Below are 16,868 nucleotides of genomic sequence, written 5' to 3' on the forward strand. Positions count from 1 at the left end.
AACACTAGTTGGAAAAGCACCATTGATCAAATATGATAATTGAAAACACGACTATTACCATTCTTCTCCCCTTAATAATTCCAAGTAAGACATATTGCAAGCTACATAACTATTTCATATAACCCTTTCCCCCCCCAGTGTGCTCCATAGGTCTTTAAGATTCAGGAGGATCATCCACCTTACAGACATTTAAAAAAAAAAAAAAAAGTTATTTATAAATGATTTATACTCCCTCTCCATTGATCACCCATGGTATTCAAAATGCGTATTTTTTTGTGCTTTATTTAAAGTGCATTGTTTCCTATGTTACATTATGTTGGTCATGCAACATGAAATAATTGTTTGAACATTAGACTTTCTTCAAGTGAATAAAATATTCCGCCTATGCATGAAGGGGAAAAAAAAAAAAAGGTTGTAAAGACAAACAGTCCGCTCCGCACTGGAGCAGCTCCAGTCCGGGTCTTGCAGACCTCCGTGTGGCTCAGTAAAATGGCTGTATGTAGCGGAGCCTCGTGTTGGTTGGGCTCGCTCCCTGCCTCTACCCGGGCTCAGTAACACAACTCCCACAACAATTTCTGTCGCTTTTTTACGCATTGTATGGAGCCTCCATCATATCTGTAACCCGTTAACGGAACCGGAACCGGGGAAATGGCCGCCGGATTCGGTCCGGTGTAAGGGGTGGGAATGAATCGACACAAGGATAAATGGTTATAAACAATTATTTATATTCAATGCTAGCTTTTGATTGTGACTGACTCGCCGAGAGAGGGAGAGAGAGGTGGTGGTGGTGGTGGTGGGGGGGTAATATCATGGCCGCTCAGGTCGCCAGCGCCGCCACTCTAAACACTAGCCCGCCTGCCGAACTCAAAAAGCCGGATCGAGAACCCAAGGAGGATTCGGTACCGGGGGAGAAGCAGTCCGACAAAAAGCAGCCGGGCTTGGACAGCGGATCGCCTGGCCGGGGGGATCCGCAGGACGGGGCCGACGGTGGAAATGCAGGGGGAGGAGGGGAACCTGAGATGAAGAACGGGAATGGGAACCCGCCCAGGGCTAACAATAATAACCAGAATGACTCTGTCGGACCGGAAGGGAATATTCACCCCGGTTTGGTGCATCACCACGGCACCGCATTTCCTCCACCTTCGTACGGATACAGTCAGCACTACGGTCGGGCCCCTTTTCATCAACATGGCGGACAACAAAGCCCTGGCATGGCAGCTGCTGCGGGTCCGGTCGTGCAGTCGAGCAACATGATGGACCCGTATCAACCTAATTCACACGAGCATGGCTTTTCAAACCACCAGTTCAACAATTACAACCCGTTCCCTAATAGGACTCCTTATCCCGGCCAAGCTTACGCCATGAACTCCCCTCGCAGCAACCAGGCGCCGACAGCTGGGGGGCAGCCAGCTAACGTGAAGCAGCAGCAGCAGCAGCAACAGCAGCAGCCGCCAGCGGGAGGACCCACGGCGATGGCTGGATCTTACAATAACCAGAGATATAACATTGGAAACCCTCAGCCTACATCCACGCCGACACTCAACAAGCTCTTAACCTCTCCTAGCTCAACGCGGGCTTATCCAAACTACCCGTCCAGTGACTACAGCAGCCCAGAAGGAGCTAGTAAGGGACCCGCAGACATGGGCAGCAGCGGGCTGTACGGAGGGAGCAACCCGGGCTGGCAACAAAGAACCCATCTCCAGTCGAGCCCGGGAAGCACCGGGCAGCCATTAGCTAGAAACCAGGTAAAATATAAAAGCAGGAAACATGATGTGAGCCTTTTTAGCACGTCTCATTCCCTCCTCATAGCTAGTTCACAACGTAGCAGGCCAGCCATTGTCTCATACTAGTTCGCAAAGACTCTAAAATGGCTGCCTGTCGTGTAGTGGTTTTTCTTTACACCAAATCGTTTTATATGTGTTGTTTTTGAATGTTATCCCTGAACGTATACATGAGAGAGTGCCGCTTGAAGTAGATACAGGCTGCTGAAACGATGTAAGGACGTTCAGAGAGTCAAGAAGGCCCCGACTTTGAAAAGGGGAGAAAACACACACCGAGCAGCTACGGCTAGTTTTTTTTTTTTTTTTTTTCCTCCTTCTTTAGCTTTTCCTTTTCAAGCATTATGCGTTACTGTTCCAGTGTGGAAATGTAAGTACAATACACGGGTATATTGAGAGTCCTGTTAGTTTGTAAGAGTTTGTTTGTACATTGCGGGTTGTGTTTTTTTTTTCCTCTTTCTTGCCCATTAAGCTGTGTTTTGCGGAATGTGTCGTATGGAGAATCAGCCTCTTAAGGTCAGCTAAATGGTTCACCAAGGTTCAGGTTTTTAAGTCAATAAAATACTTAAATGTCAAACCATATAAAACAAACAAAAAAATAAAAATAGCCAGACCTCTGCTAACAAGTTGCTTTGCTTTAAAATGCATGCTGCCTGTAAACAGTCAGATATGAGGGAGGCAGTGCCTGCAGCCTGCAGATTGCAGTTTGCACTGGGATTTGAATTGTGGAGGTAAAATCCTGCTGTCAAAGCCAGGAGATAGTTGGTCTTTGGTTGACATGCGAGCTGAAATCTGATTGGCTCCTCTTCCGCTGCTCATGGCCATTTATACTTACATGTAATGCTGGGTTACAGTTGCTGATAAGAGCACAGCATTAATCATCACAGGGTCAGCTATGGCTTCCTCAATCTTCCTCTCCTTCTAGTTTCCACTTTTAACAAAACATCCAGTGTTTGATTAGCTAGATAATGTGGTTTCATATCTTTAATTTAATCTTTATAAAATAAGAATTGGCCAATTAATATTGGTTTGTTTTAACATGAATGCAGTTTGTTTGGGATATTGTCATCAGAGCTTGAAGTTCAAGTGTAAACTCCCACTGTAGCTGCGGTCTGCATTGCTTTATATGACTGTTTGTTGTTTGTTTGTTGTTTGAATCAAATCCAATTTAAAAGTCACACAGCAGTATTACGAGGGTTGTTTAAAAAGGGTTGCCACATGCAGCTCTATGACATTTCTGGTTGAAGATTTGCATAACAACTTTTTTTTGTTAGCCTTGATGTTCACTAGATAAACAAACAAGTAAAACACTGATAGACACCTTTTTGTTTTGTACATGTATCACTGTAGTGAAGACAAATGTGACCTCTGCCTGTGAGGAGGAGGTGTGTGTGTGTGTGTGTGTGTGTGTGTTGCTGCTGTGTCTGGCATGCCACACAAGTTTGACTGTGTGACTGCAAAGAATTTCCCCCCCAATCCTCCCCCCAAGCCAATCAGAAGGCAGTCCACCATCTCTCACCAGCCAAGGGAGTTTCCTCTCTGTCTTATGCAGATTAGCCATGTGCAGCTCTTATTTATTTCACCATATTATCTTGGATCTGCAAAATGTCATGTAAGGCATTTTGCATATTTTTTGTTAAGGGCTGTTGTTAAGCCGAGTAGGCCCTTCTCCACCAAGTGCACACAGGGGAATTCACTTGATGTAATGTGAGGGGACACTTTAAGTTTCAAGATGATTTGAAGTTTCTTGAAGAAATTACCATATTATCCAATAGTCTTTAATGTCTGATAGAAATCTTTTAAGTAAGGGGAAATAGGATCATAAATGTGAGACAGTATAAAACCTCTTTTACCTGAGAGAATATTGTAGACTAACTGCTGGGCTACAGACAGAGTATGCTCTTTTGCATTTTTTCACTCTCTCTGGGTGTTGTGAAAGTACTTCCTTCATTTCTGGTGTCATTCATTCAGAGCCAAACTCCCTTCTCACAGGGAAAAAAAAAAAAAAAGCTTCTTGGACCAGACTCAAAACAGGAGCACAGCTGGGATATGTTTAAGATTGGGCAGGCTGCCCTCCATTTGAAAGTAGATATATATAGCTCTGTTGACTTCCGAAACCATGGCAAAGTGAGGTGAAGAAAAGCAGAGTAATGACCGTGGGAAATAAGGCGAAATAGGCGCCATTTCCTCATTCATCGAAGTTTGTTATTTTACGTACATTGCAGCGTGCAACTTTCACAAGACAGACAAGTGTTTTATTCACTTCAAAACAAGTACTGCAATAGCATAACCAAGTTGCGTAACAACAAAGAGCCTTTAAGTTTTCACTCTGGCCTCTTGAATTGCGATCAGTTGGTTTTTGTTTCACCTAATATTGTTGTTATTATTATTATTTTTTTATCCAGCCACCTAGTTCCATGGATCCAATGGCAAAAATGAGAGGGCAACCATATGTGGCAGGCAGTCCATACGGCCAGCAGTCACAGCAAGGGCCTCCTACAGGTCCACAACAGGGGCCCGGTTACCCTGGTCAGGGTTATGGCCCTCCAAGTCCACAGCGGTATCCAGTAGGAATGCAAGGACGTACACCTGGAAACATGAGTGGCATGCCGTATGGTCCACAGGTAATTCACAAAATCTAACACAATCAGTCCTTATTGTGTTCATGTTGTCATCAGTGTCTGATGTAAAGAGAAGATCAATATTTTATCAGCAGTGTATTGAAGTCCTTCATGTTTGTGTACCTGTTTAGATGGGATCTTTTGGACAGCAGGGACCAGGAGGCTATGGTCCCCAGGGCCAGGCAGCGTTTTATGGGCAGCCTGGCCAGGCTCCTCATCCGAGCCAGCAGCAAACCCCATACAGCCAGCCCCCATCAGGACAACCGGGTGGCCAGACACCTTACCCAGGGCAGCCCCATCCTCCGCCAAATTCTGCCCAACACCCCCAGGGAGGGCCACCCTATCAGCAGCCCCACATGCCCCTGCAGTCACAGGGGCCACTGCCAGGCCAACCCCAAGGGCCCCCACAGTCTCAACCACCTTATTCCCAAACCTCAGCCCCACAGTCTGCTCAGTCCCTCTACGCCCAGCAGCAGGGTCTTCCCAGCCAGGCCCAGCAGCCGCCAAGTTCCCAGGATGCCCCTGGATCACAGGGCCAGTCCAACTACACAGGATCCACACAGGGGCCTCAGCAGCCCCCCTCGCAGCAACAGCAGGCTCAGTCGCAGCCTCCACAGCAGCCACCAGGACACAGCCAACACCCACAGGGCCAACCTGCAGCGTATTCCCAGAACCCTCAGCAGCAGCAGCAGCAGCAGCAGCAGCAGCAGCAGCAAGCACAACAGTCACCCTACCAGCGCTTTCCTCCTCCCCAACAGCAAGTAAGACCCTCAGTCTGGGACAACATACATCATACAAATGTATCTTTGTTTGTGTGTTTTTTCTTTAAAAACACATTTTCTGATTATTCCTGCAGTACACTTAAGTACATGTTCTAATATCTTTCAGGAGGTATCCCAGGACTCCTTCCAGTCCAACGCCCCTCCATCCTCTCAGCCTAAAACTGGCCCAGATGACAGCCAAGGCCGTCCCTCCAGCCTTCCGGTCAGTTCTGCTTGTTATGTCACTCACATAACAGAAAAAGCCTTTTTAATACTGATTTTGCTCGTTAACCTTGCGTGTCATAGTTTTCCTTGTGTATCAGTAGTTAATATTTATTTTAAGCTGAGAAAATGTACAACAATTTGAGCCTTATTTCATAAAAAAAATTAAGTGTGACTTTTAAAGTCCTCTTGGTGGCGGCTATTCCCCACAATCCCCGATTTTCAACTCTGTGTGCGGCTTCCTGTCAGTGGTTGTTTTTAACAAACAGCTGTGAGGCTCATACTAGTAGAATATTTGCTGTGTAAATGGAGAAGTCTGAGATAAGTAGGAGAGAGTTTGTTTGTGTACTGAGATCACATGGCAAGGCTGCTACATGCTGACTCAGCTCGCATCCTACAAACCTTCGTAACCATGACAACCCCTGGCACTAATGCACACTGTTTTTTTTTTTTGTTTTTTTTAAAGATAAATAAGGACAAAGGCCTCTGGGTCTGTGGGTGTGAATCTGTTTGTACATAGTTTTTGAATGTGTGCCACTTGTATCTAAACAACAATAGAAATAAGGAAAGCAAGTATGGGGGATAAAGAAAGGCACTTTGGATTCATTTGATCAAAAATATAAAGCATACTGTCACTGTAATAAGATATATTATAACCCTTTCTCTTTTTCACCTTTCTTATAATTGTTGACTCTAGAGCTGCTCTTCCTCTACGTGTTTTCAGGACCTGTCGGGCTCCATCGACGACCTGCCGATAGGTACAGAGGGAGCCCTTAGTCCAGGTGTGAGCACATCAGGCGTGTCGAGCAGCCAGGGCGAGCAGAGTAATCAGGCCCAGTCACCCTTCTCTCCCCACACGTCTCCCCACCTGCCAGGCATCCGGGGACCTTCTCCCTCCCCGGCTGGCTCCCCTGCCGGCACATGCACACCCCGCACAGGACCGCTTTCACCCGCCAACATGCCAGGTGGGCTTACCTCTCACTCAGCCAAATAAGTGGCACGATAGGTAGCAAAATTCAAGATGCTGATGTTTGAGATATCACAGCTATTTTGAAATTCAAAGGAAAATAACTCTGTAGCAACATCGATGCTGTTATTAGTTTTGTTTAAGTATCTACATTTCTAAAATCTTAACTCAAATGAAATTGTTAAATTATTTACCCTGTTTTTCCTGATTCTCCTGATTCCCTCTTGAGTGGATTTAAAGTGCGTCAACATACTGTGATAAAAAAATTCTCTACTTTCCATTTCTAAAATTTCATCTGAGCTTGTAAATGATTATACAAAGCATTTTTGATGGCTCCTCTCAGAATATTCTATCATCACACTTCTTCAAAACTCTGGTTGGAGATGTTCTAAATTGTTTAAAGATTGTGGTTTGGGACTTGTTTGACAATAGTTCAACAAAAACCACCACCACACTTGTTTAACTTCCTGCTTCGTTCCCTTTTCTTTTTTAGAACAATAACAGCAAAACTGTAACAACAGTGGCTTGGACTCACGCTAAATTAATTTAAATATATATTTTTAGGGACCCCGATGCCTCCCAGGCCATCAAGTGTGCAGTCAGATGGGAGTTTACACCCTGCGATGAGCCAGTCTCCTATGGCCCAGGACCGAGGTATGCTACAGTCTAAACTGTTTACTGAGTCACTGGACAGCAACACGGGTGTTTTCCGTGGCACTTGATTCTGAGCACTGTCTCCCTTTCTTCCCTTTTCAGGGTTTATGCAGAGAAACCCTCAGATGCCCCCCTATGGTTCTCCTCAGTCAGCCTCTGCACTGTCTCCTCGTCAGTCCTCAGGAGGGCAGATGCACCCTGGGATGGGCCCATATCAGCAGAACAACTCCATGGGAGGCTATGGACAACAGGGAGGACAATATGGCCCCCAAGGTGTGTACTTGTCCCTGTCAGGGTTTGCCTTAAAAAGACAGGCCTTGTTTGTTTTGAAATTATCTTGTTTTCAAAAGACAATCTGGAAAAGTGGCTTCCAGTGAATCATTTTTATATTTTTTTATTAAGCTATAACTTTGTTTTATAGAGGTCTTACTTCCAGTTTTCATCCATTTGTGAAGTTTCTTAATGTACGTTTCCCAGTAGACAAACACATGGAGTATGTCTCCCTGCCTCATAGGAATAGCATGCTATGGTTGGTCCCTCCCTCTGACTCTGTTGCAGCTATTTATAGCTTTGAAGCAGAGAGTCAGCTGACGTAGCAGAGCCTCCTGTCAGTAGAGCTGAGGCTGTGACGAAGGCTTGTTGCTCAGGGTGCATAGCTCTCCCTGCTAGCACACCGTAGGGGGAAAAAGTCGGCCTAACACAGCTCTTAAAGACAAGTGTGTCTCAGCTGTAACTATCCACTTTAAATGCTGAAAACCAAAAAAACTCTGGGTGTTTCTCAGATCTTTTTACTGACAAGTGATTATTATTGCTAGTTTTTTATGTTTTCAATGTCATCTTCAGGTTATCCCCGGCAGCCTGGCTATGGCAACATGCCCAATGCTAACTATCCCGGGCCAGGAATGGGTCCAATGAACCCCATGGCAGGACAGAGTGGGGGTCCACCATATGCTGGCGGCATGCCCCCGGGAAGGATGCCTCCTAATCAAATGGGGGCCCGCCCCTATGGCCCTAACATGGGTCCTAATATTGGCCCCAACATGGGTCCAAACATGCCTCCCAACATGGGCGCCATGCCACCCCAGGTAGGCTCAGGAATGTGTCCTCCTCCTGGCATGAATAGGAAGCCCCAAGACCCTGCAGCCATGCAGCACCCTGCCTCCAACTCCATGCACAACAGGTTTGTTTATGAGGATGCTCATGTGCCCACCTTTACTTACTTCACATGTGGCTTCAGATTGATTTTTATGCTTATAAGAAGCCTGTATCAAACATTTACTTTTGTGAAAATGCAAGAAGCTCATAATTTTCCCCCGTCCAGGATGCCGGGTTACCCCAACATGACTCCAGGCTTGATGGGCTCCGGCCAACCCTATGGCCCTCCCATGAATAACATGCCTGGAATGATGAACACTCAAGGAGGATCCCCTTATCCAATGGGGCACAACATGGCCAATAACTCAAGTGGTAAGAATTACAGTGAAGACTGTACTTTGCTTTATTGTATTTTTTTTTGTGAACTTCTCACAGAATAGCTTTATCTTTGTCTCTAGGTATGGCCCCCAGCCCAGAGGTAAACAATAAGATGAACAACAAAGTAGATGGGACTCCAACGCCAAAGCCTGAGACAAAATCTAAGGTGTTCTATTATACAATGTTGTATTTTTCCGCATTACATTTGAATTAATTTCTTCTTTTTGGTTCATCTACTGTGTTTTAAAATGGGTTTCTTATTTCTCAAAACAGAAGTCTAACTCTTCCACCACAACCAATGAAAAGATAACACGCCTTTATGAGTTGGGACCAGAGCCGGACAGGAAGATGTGGGTGGACCGCTATTTGGCCTTCATTGATGAGAAAGCCATGCCGATGACCAACCTGCCTGCTGTAGGGCGAAAACCCCTCGATCTCTTCCGCCTGTATATGTCAGTAAAAGACATTGGAGGCATGGCTCAGGTTAATATGGCATTTATGTTCTGCAATATATTGAAAAATCCAAACATTTTCTTGACCCTTACCTAAGTTCCTATTAAGCAAATGTGTTTGTGTCTTCCAGGTGAGTAAGAATAAGAAATGGCGTGATCTGGCCACTTCCCTAAATGTGGGAACATCCAGCAGTGCTGCCAGTTCTTTAAAGAAACAGTACATCCAGTGTCTTTATGCCTTTGAGTGCAAAATCGAGCGTGGTGAGGACCCTCCGCCTGAGATTTTTACTGACAACAAAAAGAACCAAGCTGCTAAGGTCCAGCCCCCCTCTCCAGGTAAGAGCCATACCCATAACATATTTCCAAATGACCACTTGTTTCAGTTGTGACTCACGTCTATTCACTTAAACTTGAAAGACAAAACTTACTGTTTAAATGTTATTAATTTGATGTTCTTGTCTGTCTCTCTTTTTTTTCTTTTTTTTTTTCAAACTGAAGCGTCCCTCTGCTCCACAGCGGGGTCGGGCTCTCTTCAGGGTCCTCAAACACCACAGTCCACCAGCAGCTCCATGGCTGAAGGAGGAGACCTAAAACCTCCTACCCCAGCCTCCACCCCTCATACCCAGATGCCCCCAGTGCCGCCTGGCTCCAGGTGACTCTCTTTAAACTGATGATACCATCTGTTGATCATAACTTCTGGAGAATATTGTTAACCGGTAAAACGGAATTCTTATTGCCTTCACTCTCTCCCGCTTTTCTGATCTTTGTCCCCCTCCCTTGTCCTTTTCTGTAGGAGCAGTGTTAACCTGCAGGACCCCTTCTCTGAAGGAAATGACCCTGCTTTCCCCAGGAAAAACATGACGCCAAACTCCGCCTATCAGTCGGGCATGAACACACCAGACATGCAAGGTCGAATGGGCGCCTATGAACCCAACAAGGACCCCTTTGGTAACATGCGGAAAGGTGGGCACACTCAATGGTTCATTTTATCTCAGGAACCTAAAGTATTTTCTTGATTACCCTAAAGTTCTAATGAGTTTCCCTACTGAATACATTTCTAGTTGGGGAGCAGTTTCTGCCCACTAACCAGGGCCCTAACAGCGTGGTAGGTGACCAACAACCGCAGCAGCAACTGCCACAGCAGCAACAGCAGCCACCATTCAACAGGGGACCGCCAGGGGCCATGGGGACGATGCCAATTGGGCCCAGACAGCAGTATCCCTATGGACCAGGCTACGACAGGAGGTAAAGATCATTATATGGACGATAATATTATTAAAGTTGCAGTTGATCATACCCAGCATCATCGTGTCATGATAACTGAAACGTCTTAGTTTCTGTGCAGCTCAGGTTAAGTTTGTCTTACTGATTTTTCAGGGCAGATTATCTATAAACATTTGATGAAAACATTAGAAATGCATAATAATGTGCATGTGATGGATGGTTTCTGGAATACTATGCTTTGAATTGCTTTTATTTGGTTTTTCAATAGTAGAAAACAAAGGTCATAATATACATTTAAACATATTGGTATGATCATCATTTGTAATATGACAACACAAACCAGCACAAAAATGTAAAGATGGTAAAGAAAACTAAATAGAAAGAAGGTATATGTGCTTGGAATACTATGCTTTGAGATGGTGATGCACCAGGCAGGAATTGAAATGTTGTCTGGAAGAAACACCAAATGCAATCAAAACCAATCTGATATGAAATGAAGAAAGATGTGGTCAAATGTTTGGTTATTAATCATGACGTTTTCCTGTCCATACATACATTTATATGCCCAGCCCGCATGGGCTTACGTGACACCATAAATTTAAAAACCTTCCAGGATCAGAGTGCACTAGGTAAACTATATTCATTGTCAAGAAACTAAAGTATTTATGTTGAGGATGTGCTCATAACATTTTTAGCATGTTAGCATTTTTAGAGAGCTCTTTTTAGCATAATTTGTATTTCTGTGTTAAGTTCAATATTTAAAAACATAGCATGTGTATTATTCATCTTTCCAGATCAGAACAAGGATTGGGTCCAGAGGGCAACATGGGTTCTGGAGCTCCTCAGCCAAACCCTATGATGCCTGCCAACGCTGACACGGGGATGTATTCGCCAAATCGCTTCCCTCCACAGCAGCCACGGTCAGTTCACGTAGCGCTTACAGTATCTTTATGAGTCTTTGGTTTCAGAGCTACCGTCCCAAAATGATAATCTTTATATTTTGAATTCTAGCTGTAAGATGTCACTATATTTACAATTGTCAGTATTTGATTATTGACTCAAAATCGTCACTTCACATGCCTTAGTTTATTCTTATATTATGTTGTTGTGGTGCTCTTAGCAGAGACAGCGGCATTCAACTTAAAATGTATTTTGTAATATCACATCCTTATTTGGGAGGGCTTTCTGCTTTACACCTACAAACCTTTGATTGACGCGCTGAACCAACAATACTTCATTTCCATCCCATATGAAGAATGCAAAAAGCTCTAGGAACTACACGGTGCCAGACCCCCTCGGCCTGTTCGATGGCCACGTCTGGCCCATGTATTTGAAACACAAGTTTCAACATATCTTTTTAATGTGTAATGTAAATAAGTCTAAGGCATTAGTTTACATCTATCAAGCAGTACAACTAAGAACGTACATGTGGTTTAAACAAAGAATTTACAAGTGCTCAAAATATTTAATGAAAAAGAAATGTAAAGTCATACATCATACTTGAAGTTGATAACGATTTTAATAGTTTTGATTTGGTTTAATGTTAACTGTGTGTATATCTTAACAAGTGTAAAAGATGAGCTTATGAGAGCAGATGAGTCTTAATCCAGTGAGATAGATATGCATTATATTTTCATGGTCATACTGACAAGGCATCATTTTTTGCAGTCATGATTCCTATGGTAATCAGTATCCTGGACAGGGAACGCCCCCTACTGGCTCCTACCCAAATCAGCAGCCTGGACTGTACCCACAACAACAGGTCAGTGATCCATCTGCACTGCTCTAACTCACTGTTATCTTTAACTTGTGAATTAAATGCAACACACAAAAAAAGATTTAATGTTAAGCCATTTTTTATGTTGAATGTTGATCTTAACATTTATACTAAAATGGTAAAGTCTGAAGTAATTGTCTCTGTTCCTTTTTTTTATCTGCAGAGTTATAAGCGTCCTGTGGAAGGCGGTTATCCTCCATCAAAACGTCACGAGTCAGAGTACAGCGGACCTTTCCATGGTGGACAACAACCACCTCAGCAGCAGCAACAACAGCAAGGAGGTGCCTCTGCTCCCTCTTCAGGACAGCAGGAGTCGTACAATCAATACAGCGGCAGCGGGCCTTTCCCCGGCTCAGATCGCCGCCCGCCCGGCCCAGGCAATCAGTTTCCCTTCCCCTTTGGTCGGGATCGGATGCCGCCAGCAGCAGGGCCCAATGCTCAGCCCAACATGCCCCCTCAGATGATGCAGTCAGGCCCCGAGGGTCCTCAGGGAGCTATGTGGCAAGGACCGAGGGACATGAACTATCAGAACTACCCGAGCCGGCAGGGTGGCCCTGGGGGCCCGCCTCAGGGAACAGGTTACCCTGGTATGAACCGCTCAGAGGAGATGATGCCATCAGAGCAGCGCATGAACCATGACGGCCAGTGGGGGGGTCAGATTGGATCGCGGCAACCTTCTTATGGTCCATCAGGGCCTGGTCAGCCGATGCCTCGCTCGGTACAGTCCAACTACCAGCCCCCTCAGGGCGTGCAGAACCACATTCCACAGGTGTCCAGCCCAACCTCCATGCCTCGCCCAATGGAGAGCAGGACATCACCCAGTAAATCTCCCTACATGCACGGAGTCATGAAGATGCAGAAGGCCGGTCCTCCAGTACCTGCATCTCACATAGTGCCCCCTCCGGTGCAGTCGCCTCTAATAAGGCGAGACATGCCTTTTCCCCCCGGCTCTACAGAAGCCAGCCATCCTGTCCTGAAACCACGACGGAGACTCACCGTTAAAGATATCGGTATGTCCATCTTGTAATGCTGACCTTCTTTATTATTGACAGCAGGAGTTATTGTTGCTTTACCCATATTTATTGTTTTAAGATATTCCTAATAGAGTACCTGATACCAACTGTGTGTTTGTGTCTTGGTTTCTCAGGAACTCCGGAGGCCTGGAGAGTCATGATGTCACTAAAGTCTGGTTTATTGGCTGAGAGTACGTGGGCCTTAGATACCATCAATATTCTCCTGTATGATGACAACAGTATTTCCACCTTTGATCTCAACACGGTGAGACTAAACAAAAAATCCTAAATTGTGTTTTGTAAGAATTAAACTTTGCATATCATGTCTCATATTTTTCTATGTTTGGTTTTTTCTCAGTTACCCGGCTTTCTAGAGTTGGTGGTTGAATATTTCAGACGCTGCCTCATCGAAATCTTTGGCATTCTGCGTGAGTATGAGGTGGGAGACCCTGGCCAGAGGACACTACTTGATCCTGACGCCTTGAAACAAGATTGGGAGAGCATGGAAGAAGAGGAACCACAATTAGAAGGCATGGAACAAGAGGAAGAAGATGAGAATGAAGAGGAGGAGGAAGGAGAAATGGAGAAGCCTGCTGATGTGAAAGAAGAGGAGGAAGAGGAGGAGCTTCAGGGTCAGGATGAGAAGACTGAAGATGAGGAGAGGAAGAGCAAGGCTTCTTCATCAGAACAGAGGGGCTCATCTCAATCCTCAGCTAATCACGAGAGACCTCAACAGTCCAGCAAGTATGACAAATTTCCCCTTAAGGTGGTACGAAAGAAAGACCCATTCGTGGCTGGTCAGTCCAAGAACCAAGGCAAAGTGCAAGAGTTTGATAGCGGGTTGCTTCACTGGAGTGCAGGAGGGGGAGACTCCACAGAGCACATCCAGACTCACTTTGAACCATGCAAAGACTTCTTGGAACCACGACAACGATTTCCTGTGCCTCAAGTTCTTCTGAGGCGACGACTCCCTGAAGATGAGATACAAATTAATTGTTTGCTAGCTGAAGAAGACAAAAGTAAGCCCCAGGATGAAATGGAAAGGCCAATTGAGACATCTCCCTCTGAGAAAACAGCAGAGTCAGAGAAGGCCGGCCCCTCGCTTAGCAGGGAGGAGGAGGAGGAGGAGGAGGAGGGGAAAGCTGATTCTGAGACGGTTGAGAAAGACGCAAAAAGTCACCAGGAGAATAACGGACCCATCCTTTCTTCCGGCAGTATTTTAATGCAGACAAAGAAGCAGACTGGAACCATCCTGGAAGACGAGCCTCACAGTAAAGACGAGGGGCCACTCATTGCGCTGGCTAACTGGCAGGATTCTTTAGCCCGTCGCTGTATTTGTGTCTCCAACATTGTCCGCAGCCTCTCCTTTGTGCCAGGCAATGACCACGAAATGTCCAAACACCCAGGACTCTTGCTGCTCCTGGGACGCCTGATCCTTCTCCACCACAGACACCCGCAGCGCAAACAGGCTCCACTGACCTATGAGAAGGACGAGGATTCAGACGAGGGAGTGGGCCAGAGGGATGAGTGGTGGTGGGACTGTTTGGGGCTCCTTAGGGAGAACACACTGGTCACTTTGGCGAACATCTCAGGCCAATTGGACCTCTCCATCTACCCAGAAAGCATCTGCCTTCCTTTGTTAGATGGCCTTCTCCACTGGGCTGTCTGCCCATCAGCAGAGGCCCAAGACCCCTTTCCCACCCTTGGCCCCCACAGTGCTTTGTCCCCTCAAAGACTGGTCCTGGAGACGCTAAGCAAGCTCAGCATCCAAGACAACAATGTGGACCTCATCCTGGCCACTCCACCTTTCAGCCGTTTGGAGAAGCTGTACGGGAACCTGGTGCGGCTGATTGGCGAAAGGAAGGTGGCAGTCTGCAGGGAGATGGCTGTGGTCTTACTGGCGAATCTGGCCCAGGGTGATACCATGGCGGCCCGAGCTATCGCTGTACATAAAGGCAGTGTGGGTAATTTGCTGGGTTTCTTGGAGGATAGTCTGGCTGCCACACAGCTCCAGCAGAGCCAGAGCTCTCTGCTACACCTACAGGGGATGCACTTCGAGCCCACAAGCCCGGACATGATGCGGCGAGCTGCCCGAGCATTGCACGCATTAGCCAAGGTGGAGGAGAACCACTCAGAGTTCACACTACACGAGTCCCGCCTCCTCGACCTTTCAGTGTCCCCCTTAATGAACTCACTGGTTTCTCATGTAATCTGTGATGTACTCTTTTTGATCGGCCAGTCATGACAGCTGTAGGGAGCAGTGGCTCCACTTTTTTGGAGGGGGGGGGGGTGTAAGGGGGTTCTTTATCCCTGAATCCCCTTCCCTGAAATCTTGGCTTGTGTGTGTAACGGGGCAAGAAAAGTTCAAGTGACTGTCTTTTAATTTATGAAAATCCTTCAGATTCCATTCTCTGAGCTCTCCCCTGGCTGTATGTGCTGGAGGAGAGTAATCACAGAGCTGTGGTGGATTACAAACCAGAGAGATGCCCATAAAGTGACACTACTCGCAACATGAATGCCAACTGGACGACACGGAGCAGAGCACCACGGTCAGGACACTGTTCTGCACTTGGGGGAAAAGTACTTTTTAATAAAGATGACTAAATGAATAAATAATAAATAGCTGAAAAACAAAAACTGTAACCAAAGTTGCTGTCTCGTTTACAGTGAGTTTGGGAGACACAGTGTGCCCTAGCTCTCCCCTCAAGGGCACAATGAGTCTGTAACTGGTTGACGTTAAGAGGTGAAGCAGACTGACAAAGTGGCCTACTGGTTCTAGTTGCTGTAGTTGGAATCTCACCAGTCAGCCCGACAGTACATAAAGTGCTGTCAATAGACACCTTCACCAGGGAGGCCTGTGCAGTGTGCAGTAGATTGTAGGACATTTTCTGTACCGTACTGCTCTTGAGTGCAACCATTCTGTAACACGTTTCACACAGAAGCAGAAGATGAAGCTCTTCTGGAGTCTTGAGGTCATGTTAGTTTGGTGTTAAAAAGAAAATGGCTTTCTTCCCCAAAGTATCAAGAACCTACAACACCCTTACCTCCTTATCCCTTGATTGTATGAATACCCTTATGAAAAGAAATCACCTCTTAGGACTGGTTTTCAACTGCAAATACAGCTTTGCTGTGGTGTATATATAATGTTGTACATTACACTTCCTTTTCTGTGTCTGTCTCTGTCTGTGTCACTTTTCTCACACTTGTATCAGTGAGGGATTGAGGCTGACATGTGAGTTTGGTCTGTGACCTCAAGTCCCCGCCGATTAGACCCACTCTTCTGGTCTCTCCACAGCTCTGTAGTGTCCCAGACACGGCTCAAACCTGTTATCTCCCGGTACAACAAAAATAAACTAGATGAAGTACACATTTGACAATTTTTCTTCAGTCATGGATTCTGCATATTTGTATTTCAGACTATGTAGCTAAAACAACATGTAAATTCCTCCCTTTCCCTTTTTTGGCTCAATGAATATCATTTATTCAGTATGAAATCTTTATACTATATGTTCCACGTGGTAAGAATAAATGTACATTAAATCTTCGTAAGCTGTTTGATGGTTTTGTTCTTCTGGAATATTCTCCTCTCGTGGATGAATGACTCACAAAGTTATTGTGAATTAATTCAACATTGGGTTCAGACAAATGTATTTTAAACATGTATCTTAGTGCTCAGGAAACTTTTAACAAAAAAACTACAAAAAAGTAAATTCCATGGGACAAACAAATTTTTACTACGTTTATAAAACGTCTTACCAAGAGTTTCAGCAATCAGTGACTCAAATACTCGTATTACCAAATACGAGAGTCCACAACAGGAATGGGCAACTTTGGTCACAGCAAGGGCCACATTCATTTCATTCTCAATGCCCGGTGGCCAAATTGTAGGATACAAAAACGATTAGTCAATTATGTCTCAAATTTAA

At 45.4% G+C, this 16,868-nt stretch overlaps 1 protein-coding gene across 3 annotated transcripts; it reads left to right on the forward strand.

Annotated features, from left to right (window-relative positions):
• The first annotated feature begins 475 nt into the window (after positions 1 to 475).
• arid1aa (AT-rich interaction domain 1Aa) lies at positions 476 to 16,486 on the forward strand. Of its 3 annotated transcripts, none has more exons than XM_020648947.3 (20): positions 476 to 1,745; positions 4,184 to 4,402; positions 4,531 to 5,160; positions 5,288 to 5,383; positions 6,080 to 6,347; positions 6,914 to 7,003; positions 7,106 to 7,276; positions 7,847 to 8,183; positions 8,325 to 8,470; positions 8,557 to 8,642; positions 8,750 to 8,959; positions 9,060 to 9,264; positions 9,427 to 9,580; positions 9,722 to 9,891; positions 9,990 to 10,173; positions 10,947 to 11,072; positions 11,821 to 11,914; positions 12,093 to 12,939; positions 13,077 to 13,207; positions 13,301 to 16,486. In XM_020648947.3, the coding sequence occupies exons 1-20, from the start codon at positions 810 to 812 to the stop codon at positions 15,185 to 15,187; spliced, it is 6,987 nt and encodes a 2,328-aa protein (XP_020504603.2). In that variant the 5' UTR covers positions 476 to 809; the 3' UTR covers positions 15,188 to 16,486. The 3 variants fall into 3 exon arrangements, with proteins under 3 accessions (XP_020504603.2, XP_065814210.1, XP_065814211.1); XM_065958138.1 differs by having other exon boundaries at positions 9,728 to 9,891; XM_065958139.1 differs by having other exon boundaries at positions 6,107 to 6,347.
• The last annotated feature ends 382 nt before the right edge of the window (positions 16,487 to 16,868 follow it).

Source organism: Labrus bergylta, chromosome 8 (genome assembly GCF_963930695.1).
Source record: "Labrus bergylta chromosome 8, fLabBer1.1, whole genome shotgun sequence".
Lineage (NCBI taxonomy): Eukaryota > Metazoa > Chordata > Actinopteri > Labriformes > Labridae > Labrus > Labrus bergylta.

Coding starts and splice junctions, on each gene's coding strand:
- arid1aa (XM_020648947.3), top strand. CDS start 810: ATGGCCGCTCAGGTCGCCAGCGCCGCCACTCTAAACACTAGCCCGCCT. Junction 8,471..8,556: donor CATGGCCAATAACTCAAGTG/GTAAGAATTACA, acceptor CTTTGTCTCTAG/GTATGGCCCCCAGCCCAGAG. Junction 9,892..9,989: donor CTTTGGTAACATGCGGAAAG/GTGGGCACACTC, acceptor ATACATTTCTAG/TTGGGGAGCAGTTTCTGCCC.